Source organism: Acyrthosiphon pisum, chromosome A2 (genome assembly GCF_005508785.2).
Source record: "Acyrthosiphon pisum isolate AL4f chromosome A2, pea_aphid_22Mar2018_4r6ur, whole genome shotgun sequence".
Lineage (NCBI taxonomy): Eukaryota > Metazoa > Arthropoda > Insecta > Hemiptera > Aphididae > Acyrthosiphon > Acyrthosiphon pisum.
Genome location: NC_042495.1, coordinates 88,765,406 through 88,778,594, shown reverse-complemented (window position 1 = coordinate 88,778,594; position 13,189 = coordinate 88,765,406). Strand labels below are relative to the sequence as shown.

Genomic DNA, 13,189 nt, shown 5'->3' with positions numbered 1-13,189 from the left:
TAACTGAAAATACGTTTTAAATCGATATTCCGACGTCAGATATGTCTTGTACCCACTTCAAGTTTTTCCAATTACACGTTTCCCTTATATATATATATTTAAATATTATACGAAAATGGTATCTTATAAATCGAAGATAAATACGAACATTTCTATTTAAAACCATCCGAAGTTATAAGTTGATCGAAAGAATAAACAGCTTCGCCCGCGCCCGAACTAAGTACAATGATATTATGCGCCGTATGAATGAAAACATACCATTTATCACTATTTACGTAGGCGCCACCCTTACAAGTTTAAAATAATAATATAATATTGTAAATAACGGGCCCTACAATACGGATTTATCGTTACGCCGTGTTTGTATTATATTTTTTTTTTAAATGTGAATATTATAATAATAATAATTGATAGCCGTTCAAAATTTACTCGGATGAGTGATAAAATTACATTTTTTAATAATTTATTATATTCCACGATCTTAAATTGAAATACCTACGTCTTAAATCGCTAATCTGACGTCAGATATATTTTGCGCCCACTTAACATTTTTTCCAATAACACGTTTACGTTGTATTATTATATTGTATACATTTAACTATTATATGAAAATTGAAAATAAGCATGAATATTTCTATCAAACCATCCGAAGTTAGGTGAGTTGGAATTTAATTTAAATCAAAAAAAAATATTTTTCAAAATAACATCGTTCAATATTTTTGGAATTTGGTTACGCCAAATAAAGACAAATAAATAATAAATGGTATTCAAATTAACTTATGGATATATTTTAAAACATAGAAATATTTATGAAAAGCAATAAAGAAACAAAAAAATGCAACTCTGCGGTTTATTTGTACTCAAAAAAAAAAAAAAACAATTCAAATCAGTGTTTATTCGGTGAACATACGTAACAATAATCGTAAACACAATTTGTGTTTTACCAAACCTACTTCAATCTAAGAATTTTGTAGGTACCACATAGTTTTATAAGTCACGGTAAGAATATAAGTAAATAATATTGAAATTTATTATAGTCTATATGACAGGCAACGTCCAAACTTCTGGAATGAATAATAATTGAACACTTTAAACTATTACGGAAATAGATAATTAATTATTAATAAAATATTATAATAATATAATATGCAATTACTTTCATAGGTTTCAAAAAATAATAAAAGTTTGTCGAGTTTTTCAAGATCGACTGCAATCGAATTGCTGTTCCGAGTAAAGTGTGCGGGCGCATAAAAGAAATTACTTAATCCGACGAAATACGAAACGGAAGTGTTGAGGGAGAATCATACCAGTTGAAAGTGTTTTCAAAAGTATCGATAAATCAAGTAGAAACCTTCATTATTTCAGAGTTGTACGATTAAGGAAAGTGAGCTGTAGTGGTGCATAAGGACCAAGTGCGGTTTGTGGGTTTCGAATAAAGGAAAATACGTCAGCGCCGACAAAAGTAGTCGGCTTTAATTTACTTTTTATGGAGACCAAATAATTGAACGACTAACGTCTTACCCGAGACGATGCAAACTTAAGAGTATTGGGCACTGATATTCGTTGTCTTTCACTCGCGTGACGTGGTAAAAACTACACACTTTTTCGACCATCGACGCAGTGAAACGATAAAACAGATTTGAATTCAGCGTGAAGTGCACACGCATGAGCTCGATCGGGCTACATTTTTTAAAATTTTGCTTTCTAATTTCTAAAAATTTTAGTGGAAAGTTGGAATATTTTCGAAAATATATATATTTGAAAAATAACTAAAGTTAAATTTCTTAGGCTAATAGACGATGATATTATACATCGAACTCGATTTTTCAATATTTTAATCTCAAACTTTATAATATGTCTTAAAAAAAATTCAATTTTAAGCTTTTTTTACGAATTATATTTTAGTATTATTTAGAATAAAATGAAAATCGGAGTTCAATGTGGCCGGTATGAAGTCTTCTTCTTTCGGATAAAAATATAGTTATCAAAATCTGACTATTCTTCAAGGCCTGAGAATTATTCCTATGATTTATTTTAATATTTTATTCGATATAATATTCCATATCAACCCCATCCCCCCTATATCGAGTGGAAAACCTGAAACGTCGGCACCGCCATTTGTAGATTAATGTTCTTACAATTATTAATAAATGTTCATAATATTAACATTTAAATTGTATACAAATCACACACATGCAGCGTTATACAATGACATATTTTCTGTCAAAACAGACGTTTGTACATTTTATTAAATTGCTTTTCCATATTAGATACGGAAGGTACACACACCCGCACAAAATAATCGTTTACGCAATAAAATCTTTATAGTTCATAATTAATTTTCTACACAATGCGAATAACAATTATTAATAAAAACATTTTCCTCTGCCACGTGCCATTATCAGGAGTGTGGGTAGTAAATAATTAATATATAGGTACATTACACAAACGTAGAAGTATTATTTAAATTTATCGAATTCACATTGATAGAGAACCAGTAGGGCGAAAATGTTATACTTGTTATTAAAAAGGTTTTGGTACAACGTACGATGTCGGATGATGTTGTGTTAATATTATAAGGTCCCATTCGTCCCGTATTTTACTGGATTGTCTCGTATTTGAATGAATAGCACCCCGACAAAAGGTCAACACTTTTGGATAAATCGTCCTGTATGTACCTTATTTGTTTCAAAAATTACATTTTTCATCATCATTTAAAAATTTTAATATCCAAATCACAAATCTTTATTATTTATTTTAATTATATTTGTTTCGAGTACCTTGAATATTGTGTTATTTTAAAGTGAGAAAAAAGAGGCTAATTATTTAAACTTTATAAGTACCAAATGTTTACTGAGAATATGTGTAAGAAATAATATAACACATTTAATTTTGTAATATATTAATTGTTAACATAGACCATAATATCCAATATCATAATTTTTTTCATGTAATTACCTACAGGAAACCTAGTAACTGTTTAAAAAGTTAAAATAAACTTTCATACGGTCGGTTTATAACTTTTGAATTTTTAGGGACTACACTTTCTCCCCATAATATTAACATCGATCAGGCACGTAGTCAGAAAATATTCACTAGGTGGGCCAATGTTAGATGGGCCCCCTACCTAAATATATTACCTCGTACCTTGTAGGGGTGGGCCCCTTACCTTTTTATATTATAAAGAGGTAGTTATCAGAATATCATTACTATAAATATAGACGAGTTGACGACCATAATAATAATATAATTCTATATGAATCAACATAATGACAATACCCTTACTCAAAAGTATTTTAAAAATAGACATAAAAGTATACAAAAGTCACTGTCTAGATAAGATAAGAATAACATGACATGCTAGTATACTAGTATGGTACCGGTATTGGGTTTCAAATAGCAATTATTTCCTAATCAATCGACGATATTATGACTTATAAAGATAAATATTATCACCGATTCTTGGTAGCAACAGAATTTAAATGTAATACAATACACATATTTTATTCCAGAAATGGACATGAATTGAATTTAGTTACGTATTATAACTTATTTTAGATTCTAATTAAAACCCGATATATTTGGTTTTATTTGTGTAATATTTAGACAATATTAAAAATTTCATTAAAATTAAAAGCCACCGTATAATAATGGGCCCCTCTGAATATTTTGAGTGGGCCGGTCTACGGCCGGACACATAATAGGGTGGGCCAGGCACACCCTGGCCCCCCTTAGCTACGTGCCTGACATCGATGTAAGTTAAAAGTGTAGGTATGATTCATATATACCATACATAAATAACTCTGGGATTCCTAGTTGATTACTTATATTATTTAAATTAAACTAAATTGGAAAACCGCATGTAAATAATAATATCGGAAAATTAGCAGAAAGGAGAAAATCGTTTTTGGATTTAATCCAGAAGCTTGTTGAAACCTATAATATTGTTGGTTGAAAACAACTCTATGGTAAATAAATATAATAATAATCATTCCGAGGTTATCGATACTCCTGTCTTTTGCAGGGAATGATACAGAACACTTTACTTTATTATCAATAATCCCGTCGAATATCATCATCGATCGCAACCACTATATTATAGTGTGGTTTGTCACGGAATCGTTTGTCGAGAGATATCCTGAAGCTACAGGTTTTTTGAGAATCATTTTAAGTCCACGCCGCCGTCAATATAAACGCGCTGCTATAATACTATATTAAAACAATATTTGTTTATAACGGTGTGCGACGATAATATTATAACGGCAAACAGAAGTCGAAAAGAGGAACGCTTTTTTAATTGCTTTTCCGAGAATCCGCGACCCGGAGAGCAAAGATACCGCTGAAAATCTAAATATTTACTTATTATATAATGCAACGAAATAGAGACGATTACACTTTGACTACTACACTATATGCACACCCTATAGGCACAACAATAGACCTATAAACTAACAGACAACGCTTAGAGAGAGAGAGAGAGAGAGAGAGAGAGAGATCACAGGGGTACGATATAGAGTAAAAGAGAAAAGAGAACGTGGGGGGAAATACAGAATTAGTTTCATAGGTCTATGATTACCCCACTTTATGTTCTTTCTCTCTTTTCTTTTTTCTTTCTTTCTCTCATATGATTCCCGTGCATTGAGGGTGGAGTGGAATGCGCTGCCCATTAGCTTATAGGTCTATGGGCACAATTATACTCCTAGAATGTGAGGTGCTATAATATTGTTAGTTGAGAATAACTCTATTGTAAATAAATATAATAATAATCATTCCGAGTTTGTCGATACTTCTGTCTTTTGCCCAGAATGATACGGAGCACTCTATTAGTTTATTATCAATAAACTCGTCGAATATCGCCATCGATCGTAATCACTATATAGTGTGGTTCGTCACGGAATCTTTCGTCGAGATATCCCTGAAGCTACAGGTTTTCCGAGAATCATTTCAAGTCCACGCCGCCGTCACGCACTGCTATAATATTATATTAAAACAATAATTATTTATAACGGTGTGCAACGATAACAGTATTACGGCAAACAAAAGTCGAAAAGAGGAACGCTTTTTTAATTGCTTTTCCGAGAACTCACGACCGGGGTGCAAAGATACCGCTGAAAATGTAAATATTTACGTATTATATAATACAACGAAATAGAAACGATTACACTTCGATTAAACAGCTGTGTGCACACCCTAGGCGCAACTATAATGTGGGGTGCTATAATATTGTAAATGCCTCACAAAGACATGCATTGGCTTTGCCGCCCCCCCCCCTCCCCCAAACTGCTAAAATTACCTAATCTTATAATTTATAAATATACAATAATCAATACTTGAACACTTTTTATACACATATTAACGCACTTCGTTGTTAAAATCAAAAACTATACCTATAATACTCTTTTTATCAATAGTATGTTAAGATTCAAACGATAAAACGTTAACAGTTAGGTGATGTAAGACTCACGAGGGTTTACCAGTAAATAGTAATACACAGTAATATTTTATGATTTAAAAACTGATGGAATTTCACTATACTTTACTAAATAGTTAAACGTAGAACTAAAAAACAAGGGGTGCTAAATTTGAACTTGAGGGTGCTATAATAGAATGTTTTGCGCCCCCATCATTGCGCCAATGAGTGGCACACCGCACATGTTGGTACACATCACAGCTGCTGTTGACCATTAAGACATGCGCATTAAAGTCGTGCAACTTTTAATTCGGCCACCTATTCGGTCAAAGTTGTTCACACTTTTTAGTAGATATCTACCGATAAACTAATAAAAACTATAGTTTTGTAGAATATTAGACGTCTTTGGGATTTATTTTATGTAAAAGAAAATAGTATTAAATTTATTGTTTGTTAATCAAACATACAACCAAAGGCAATGATGCAACGTCCTCGCATTTGTAGCCTATAGACACAAAAACTATTCGACTGATTTTGACAAAAGTTTCTTAGTTGAGAGATTTTTCTTAAAGATATCAGGAAAGTTTAGATACGATTAAATTAGTTTTTAACCAAAAATTACCTATAGTGCTATAATATACTATCCAATATGACACAACGGGTTGCCCATCTCGGTGAAATTAGTTCACAAAGGAAAACACACCGATGACGATTTGCCCATGAACTGAGTTACAATAGAACCGGAGATATAGCGATATATTGGGGGCGATTTTTTAAGAATGCTCTCTTTTAATAGTACATTCATTCAAATTCTGATTTTTAGAATTTTTAAATATACCTAAAGACCACATTTTTAAATTCCTGATATTTATTGTACTACTTAAGGAATGCCTTGTGGCGATACAAACTTCTAATTTTCAAATGAATATATGAATATATGAATAAATTATTTAGCAGATAATTTACTTGAAAATGTTGATGTATCTAAATTCTAATAAGTACCTAGGTTTGAGTTATTAAATTCTTTATACTAAAAATATTAATTCTTAAAGATGTATTTATTATATTTGGAATGTTTTTACATATTATTTATTTTGATAGATCAATAGTAATTGCTAAAATGCTTATATCATCTAAGCAGTAAGCCCCCATATCTACTTTACCCATCACCATAATATAATTTACAAAAATTAATTGTTTGAATTTTGAGTTAAATACATTAAGAATATTAAAAATATATCTGTTGAATAATTAAAAGTGAAAAGGGGGAAACTATTTGAAAGAAACAGATGTTTGTATCGTCACAGGATGATTCTTCAATGATATAAAAAATCTCAAGTATTCGAAAATATGGTCTTCGAGTGTGTTTAAAAATTCTAAAATTCATTATTTTAATACATGCATAATTTATAACAATATGGTGAGCATGCTAAACAATCACCCCGTATAACACCGTATTTTGTGCTTGTTCATTTTGCCCGGGAAAAGTCAGGTTTTACAACTAGTAGATACGTACTGTATATAGTACTCTATTTGTAAGGTGCTAGAGGGATATAATAGAAAGTCGCCCATCAAACCACAACCCTTCCAAAAAGATCACCACGATAAATTCCTCCTTCACCTATACCTCCACATCTACAACCACTACCTCCACCTCCACCGCAGCCACCACTATCGTCACCACCAACACCACCACCAACACCACCACCGAAACCACCACCGAAACCACCACCACCACCACCATTAAATCCCTCAGCGTCTGTCAACCGTGACGGCGACCCACTCACCAGCACAGCGACCGCCTGGGCGAAGCTGACGGTGTGGCACAGGTCGCTGCCGAACGGCCAGTACTGCAGCAGCAGCGTGGCGACGAACGAGAACGGCACGCAGAAGAGCGTCATGAGCAGGTCGCCGACGGCCATGTTCATGATGAACAGGTTGGTAACCGAGTGCATCTGCGCGGAGAACATGACCACGTGGCACACCAGCCCGTTGCCGACCAGCGACACGACGAACACGATCGTGTACGTCAGGTAGACGAGTGTTTGGAATGCGGCCGTGCCGAGTACGCCTTCGATCTCCGAGTGACAGGACACCCCACCTGCGGCACCGGTCGCGTTCCACTGCGCAGTGGCCGCAGTGCCAGTGGCGTTCCACGATGTGGCCGTCGACTCGCCGTCGTTGTCCACCATGGCGTCCAGCCCTATCCGCCACGGGACACCTGCAATAACACAAAGACGCGTTACTGATTAAGTAAAACATTGAACATTTAAAACAAGGTTACAGTGAAGGAGTCAATGTTCGCTGTAACCGAAAAATCTAAAAAATAAATTAACACAGTTTTTTTTTATAGTTATTTTAAGTTCAAAATTGGACGAAATTACATATTAAATAACCAAGATTATTATAACGATTTTAGTTATTATTATATGCAAAGTATATGATAATCTGCAAATAATTTCAACTTACCGGCTACCTATTGAATCAATATAACAACAATATATATAAATATATTAATAAAATATCCTAGGCCGATAAGCCGTCTCCGAGTCGTTTTTCGTGACGATGATGTTATATCATTAAATTCAAATTTGTAAGTAGTTTTAGTATATAAGAAAAAAATGAATTCGCAAATATGTTTTGGAAAACTATTTATACCTACATGTAGGTATAACTATTAATTTATATTTATTATTTATTCTATTAATCGAACAGTTTTTTATTATATTACAAAATACAATAGTAATTATTTTGAAAAAGATTTAAAAATAACACCAACATATGCACTAAAAGATACAATTAAAATCTTAAAATAAAAAAAAAGGATAAATGTCGAAATATGTAAAATGTTCACCATAAAAGTTTCATAGTTTAAATTATTATGTCACGAAACAAATATGGTGCTCACTTAGCATATCGAACAGAATAAATATGCAAATCCATACAAATCCACCAAATCCTACTAATTATTCTAAGCAAACCCTTTTTTGTCGTGCCAATAACTTTACCTACATAGGTACGGCGTGTAACTGAAGGAACAGATAGATGGGTTGTGAAAAATTAATACCTATTAGATAAACGGAGGTATGAAAAAGTTTATGAAAATGTTATGGATGATAAATAATTTAAGATTTACTTGTGTTTGAAAATGCTTAAATAGAATATTTTGAAAAATTGTTTACATTTTAACTCCGAAAAAATATTGATGTTTTAAAAAATTCTAAAAACAAACTACTTGACTTAAATAAACGTTTAACCATCGAAATTGTTTTAAACATTTTATTTACAAATTGAATGTTTTGAATTTTCCGAAAAAAATTGATAAAACTTACAGGTTAGTTAATATTGACTAGAACTAAAGTTGTTTCATTTGACCGGTTATTATGTTACATCTTGTATACATAGTAGGGATAAACTAGACAGATATATCACTGAAAAGGTATATTCTAAAGAATATTAGAACAAACATTTTTTTTTACAAATATGAGGCGGACGTTAAGGCAAGTAAAATATTCGAAAACAGAAATGCACTAGTGCCATTTGTCCGATAGCATAACATTTAAATCGTTTTTTACGGTCGAACCGGTCGAAGTTGGGTAATAAGAAATGGCAAAATGCAATAATCAATCAATTATGATAATTTGATTAAAAAAAATTATTGTTTTTTAATAACATAAAACGTTCACATGTGAATAAAAAGAGAAGAAGTAAAAACGAAAAAATATATAAATGTGGCATGCTAAGAAATACAATATTTTAGAGTGTGTTGATTGTAAAATCAAAATGGTTTTTCCAATAATTGAATTTCGACCGCTGGACGATACCAGTAAAATTTATTTATTTCGTTTCCACTCTAATGATATTGTCGTGTCCCAAAACATAATAATATCTAAACGTATAGTAGCTCTGATAAAATTTTTCTTTTGATCAGGTACAGTTGTTGCTGTCTCATATAAGTCATAACTATACTATTTTCAAATCGAAACCGACTTGTGATTGTCGGAATAGTGGAACAGAACAGGAAACTGTATAGATTGTTATTCGTATGTTTGCCTTGTATGGCAAATTAATTTTGTTTTTACCGCACTACTCCTTCGTTTAAAAGTTTCCGATAGTGTATTATGCACTAGTAATATTGTAGACTGACTGTATAGTTCTATACCTACTCTATACCGGGGGTGGTCCTAAACGGTCGATCACGATTAAGCAGACTACTTTAACATAAATGACATCAGCTACAGTTCAAAGACTTGGCTATAAAATTATATCACAACTTTTAAAAGTTTCTGATAGTATATCAATATATCATGCACTAATAATACTATAGACTGACTGTATAGTTCTATAATACCTGCTCTATACCAGCGGTAGCCTAAATGGTCGATCACGGTGTAGCAGACTATTTTAACATAAATGATATCTATATAGTTCACAGACTTAGCTATAAAATGATATCACAACTTTTAGAGCAGTTTTTTTTGTTTTTTTTTTTAAACGGAGTTTTAAGTAGTTTTTTTGTTGGGATATTTAATACTGACTATTTTAATAATAATATTGTCCAACGTCACACCGGTAAAATTGTACTTTCGATCACAGTGTTGGCAGTCACTGTAAAAGTGCCGGTCTGTAATAACTATACTATAATAGTGATCGTGAACTTATTTTTAAATTAAAACAGACTTAAGAATTGATTAAGGTTTGTAGGAATTTCAGAACTGAAAAAGGAAATGAAATAATTAATAAATTATATTTCTTCTTGGTAGGTTATTAGTGGTATATAGTAAAAATAATACTTTTGATTTTACTGAAATACTACTCTATATAAGTCCCACGTATAGGTATTAGTATAATGCTACAGTGTTGTGCGCAGAAATGTTCAATAGGAAAGGAAATAATTTAATTAAGTGTACACGTGTAACTTATAGGTATTATAAAATAATAATATGTTACAAAATTAGTTTTAGGAAAAAAATTGAAATATTAAACTTTAACGATGTTTTTTTTTTATTATACTCTATGCAGACTGTTAATAAGTATAAATATTATGTAGTACCCTTGTATAAAAAATAAAATTATATTGAAATTTAATGACTCAAGACGGAAATACTCATTCGTATGTAGAGTACTTTTCCTCGCTCACATATGGCAACAGTGATCTTTAAATCTTCTAAAATAAACAGAGAATGCGATATATATATATACTTTATAAGATAAAAATACTTATTTTTTTTTCTAAAATTATTCCATATAAGTACATGTTTTATTTCACGTTTACCTATTCTGTCGTATAATGTCGTTCACATGTTGACGGATTGTCAACCTTATTGCATTATCTGGGTCACAGAAATAACCCAATAATTATAACAGTTCAATAATTCGTCAAATGGCAATTATTAGGTCGAAACGTCAGGTGGTCACCCGCCGTTTTGAGCAAGATCGCCAACCACCAGCCGAGACCTGAAGGGGTCAATGCGTTATGGATTTTTGTGTTTATATATATTTTTTTGTTTTTATTGGGTTGATAAGGCTTTAATTTCCGAGGTAATTAGGCTGTAATAGTTCCATTGGTCTTAAAAATATGTTAAACATTATGTTTAACAGTATAGGGAGTTAGTGAAGTATATATAAATATATTTTTTTTACAGTTATTTTGTTTGTGAAAAAATTTTATATTTTTTTGGAGTTTTTTTTTGCCAAGTGCTTTTTGCATCTTTGATGGGTTTCTGGGAATTTTTCTAGAACTTGGACATTGTAGTGTGATGTGTTTAATCGTCAGTTCTTTGTCACAGAGTTCACAGGTCGGCAGTCTTATTTTGTTATGAGGTGCAAGCGTGTTAAACGAGAGTGTTCAATCCTAGTCCCGAGTCCTTCTGATAACTACTTTTTCGTACTAATTCGATATTTATAATAAGTGATATCCAAATAATTTATAACAAAAAAAAAGTTCCACATGTGGAACGGTAGGTTCTTTAGCTCCACTGCCTATTATCTATTTTGGTATTATCCTAATTCATTGCTGTTGTACATATATATAGATACAATTGTATCTTGCACTATTCGACCTTTTGACCACGACGAGGATTGCGTCAATTCCATCGAGTCGTAGAGTCTTGACATCTGTACTGAATATTTTGAACACACTTTCGGACCAGACGACCGTGATAATTTCCCGCATGCTAGACTGAAACGGTGTCTAAAAATAAGAACTCTAGGCAGTTTCGTGACCGTTGCGACGTCGGACTGCCGCGCATCGTCGGCGCCAGTATACGATTGTCGAAAAACACATTTATCATGCGACACAAAATATGTCCTCTTGTTTTGAGTCGTTGCACACGTGTTCACTAGCTCGGACGTCGTGTTATATGAGTGAGTACCGTAATCATCCGTCCAGTTCGTCACACCCATAGGGGGGTACACGACGCCTGCAGACCTACGATACCATCCGCTAGCACCTAACCCGCACGCACGCCGCCGCTGTTAGTTTCCATCGAATATTACTATCGGCACTTTTCGGCTTGGCCTAGCTTAAGTATTATAATGATGACACGTCGCACATGAAGCCTAACGTTTCCATCTAATCGATTTTCTTTCTGTATTAATAATAATAAAACAAAGCATAAATCCCTGGCCACTATCAAAAACCTTAAGAAAAACAGTAATAATAATAAACTGACTGACAATTGGGTACACCCACCTCACACGAGGACACCTCTAGGAAAATCAACCACTGACGGAATGCATCTCGCAATGAAACATCTGATGACAGAACGTAGATTGAACGAAGAAGAAAGAGAAAAGCATAATAATATACCAATGAGCCCAAATGCAATAACCGGACCCGACTGTCAGAAAACGCCATGTCATTCCTCAGAAGTATCAGAATGGAGAAGATATACATTTAAGAGTAACAAATATATATGTCAAAGAGCCCCCCCCCCATATTAATGTAGTCAAGTTGTTATCAAAAATTAGTAAAATATAAATATATAATATATAAAGCTCTGTCGCCGAAGCTATAAAGATCAATTACAAAAAAAATTTTAAAAATAATAATCATAAAAATTATTATAATATTATATGGTAGAGTACCTCTATATATTTTAGAGTATACGAGTATATTAGGCTGTACACCTAATATCATGTAGGTACTGCAGTTACGACTATAATATCCGCCGGGAATAATAATAAAACAATTATTTAGGTCGAAAACGTCTCTGGTGATTTGACCAGAACGTCGTACGTCCTAGTCGGATTACATATTATCCGAGTTTGGATATTACGCTTATAATATAAAAATGTCGGAAACGTTCGGACAACCGCACACTAATGTACCTATCCGCATATTTCCGAATTCGAATGTAACCATCCATTTTAAGTCTATTGATTCAGCGCATAGTCAATATAGCAGCAGCGTATTGCGGCTACACTGTCTTACCATTCGATTACACTTGTCAGTGCAAAAGTATCCGTTGTATAACTATATATCGATCGTATCGGTAACAAACAATATTTTCAAATTATAACAGACTTACGTCGGTCAAACTAGCGGAAGAGAACGAGGATATAAAATGAATTGCATTTCGTAGGTTTCGAACGGTATTGTAAAAATACTTTTGTTTTCACTGCAATGCGCTGCACCACATCAGTTCCGGTTCGTACGTCATATACCTAGGTACTAGTATTATATTATATACCTATACAAGTTTAACGATGATAATCATTGGGCACATTATCTGGTAGTTTGAGTCGGTGAAAAAGTTTCAAAAAGATGTTTCGTAA

At 32.8% G+C, this 13,189-nt stretch overlaps 1 protein-coding gene across 1 annotated transcript in view; it reads right to left on the bottom strand.

The window, feature by feature from the left end:
• The window catches only part of LOC100159625 (RYamide receptor-like), a 120,796-nt gene that overhangs the window by 28,682 nt on the left and 78,925 nt on the right, over positions 1-13,189 (bottom strand). Inside the window, exon 3 of the mRNA XM_008180505.3 lies at positions 7,198-7,631. Coding sequence (XP_008178727.1) covers positions 7,198-7,602 — 405 coding nt within the window. The 5' untranslated portion in view covers positions 7,603-7,631. The remainder of the gene's footprint in view (positions 1-7,197; positions 7,632-13,189) is intronic.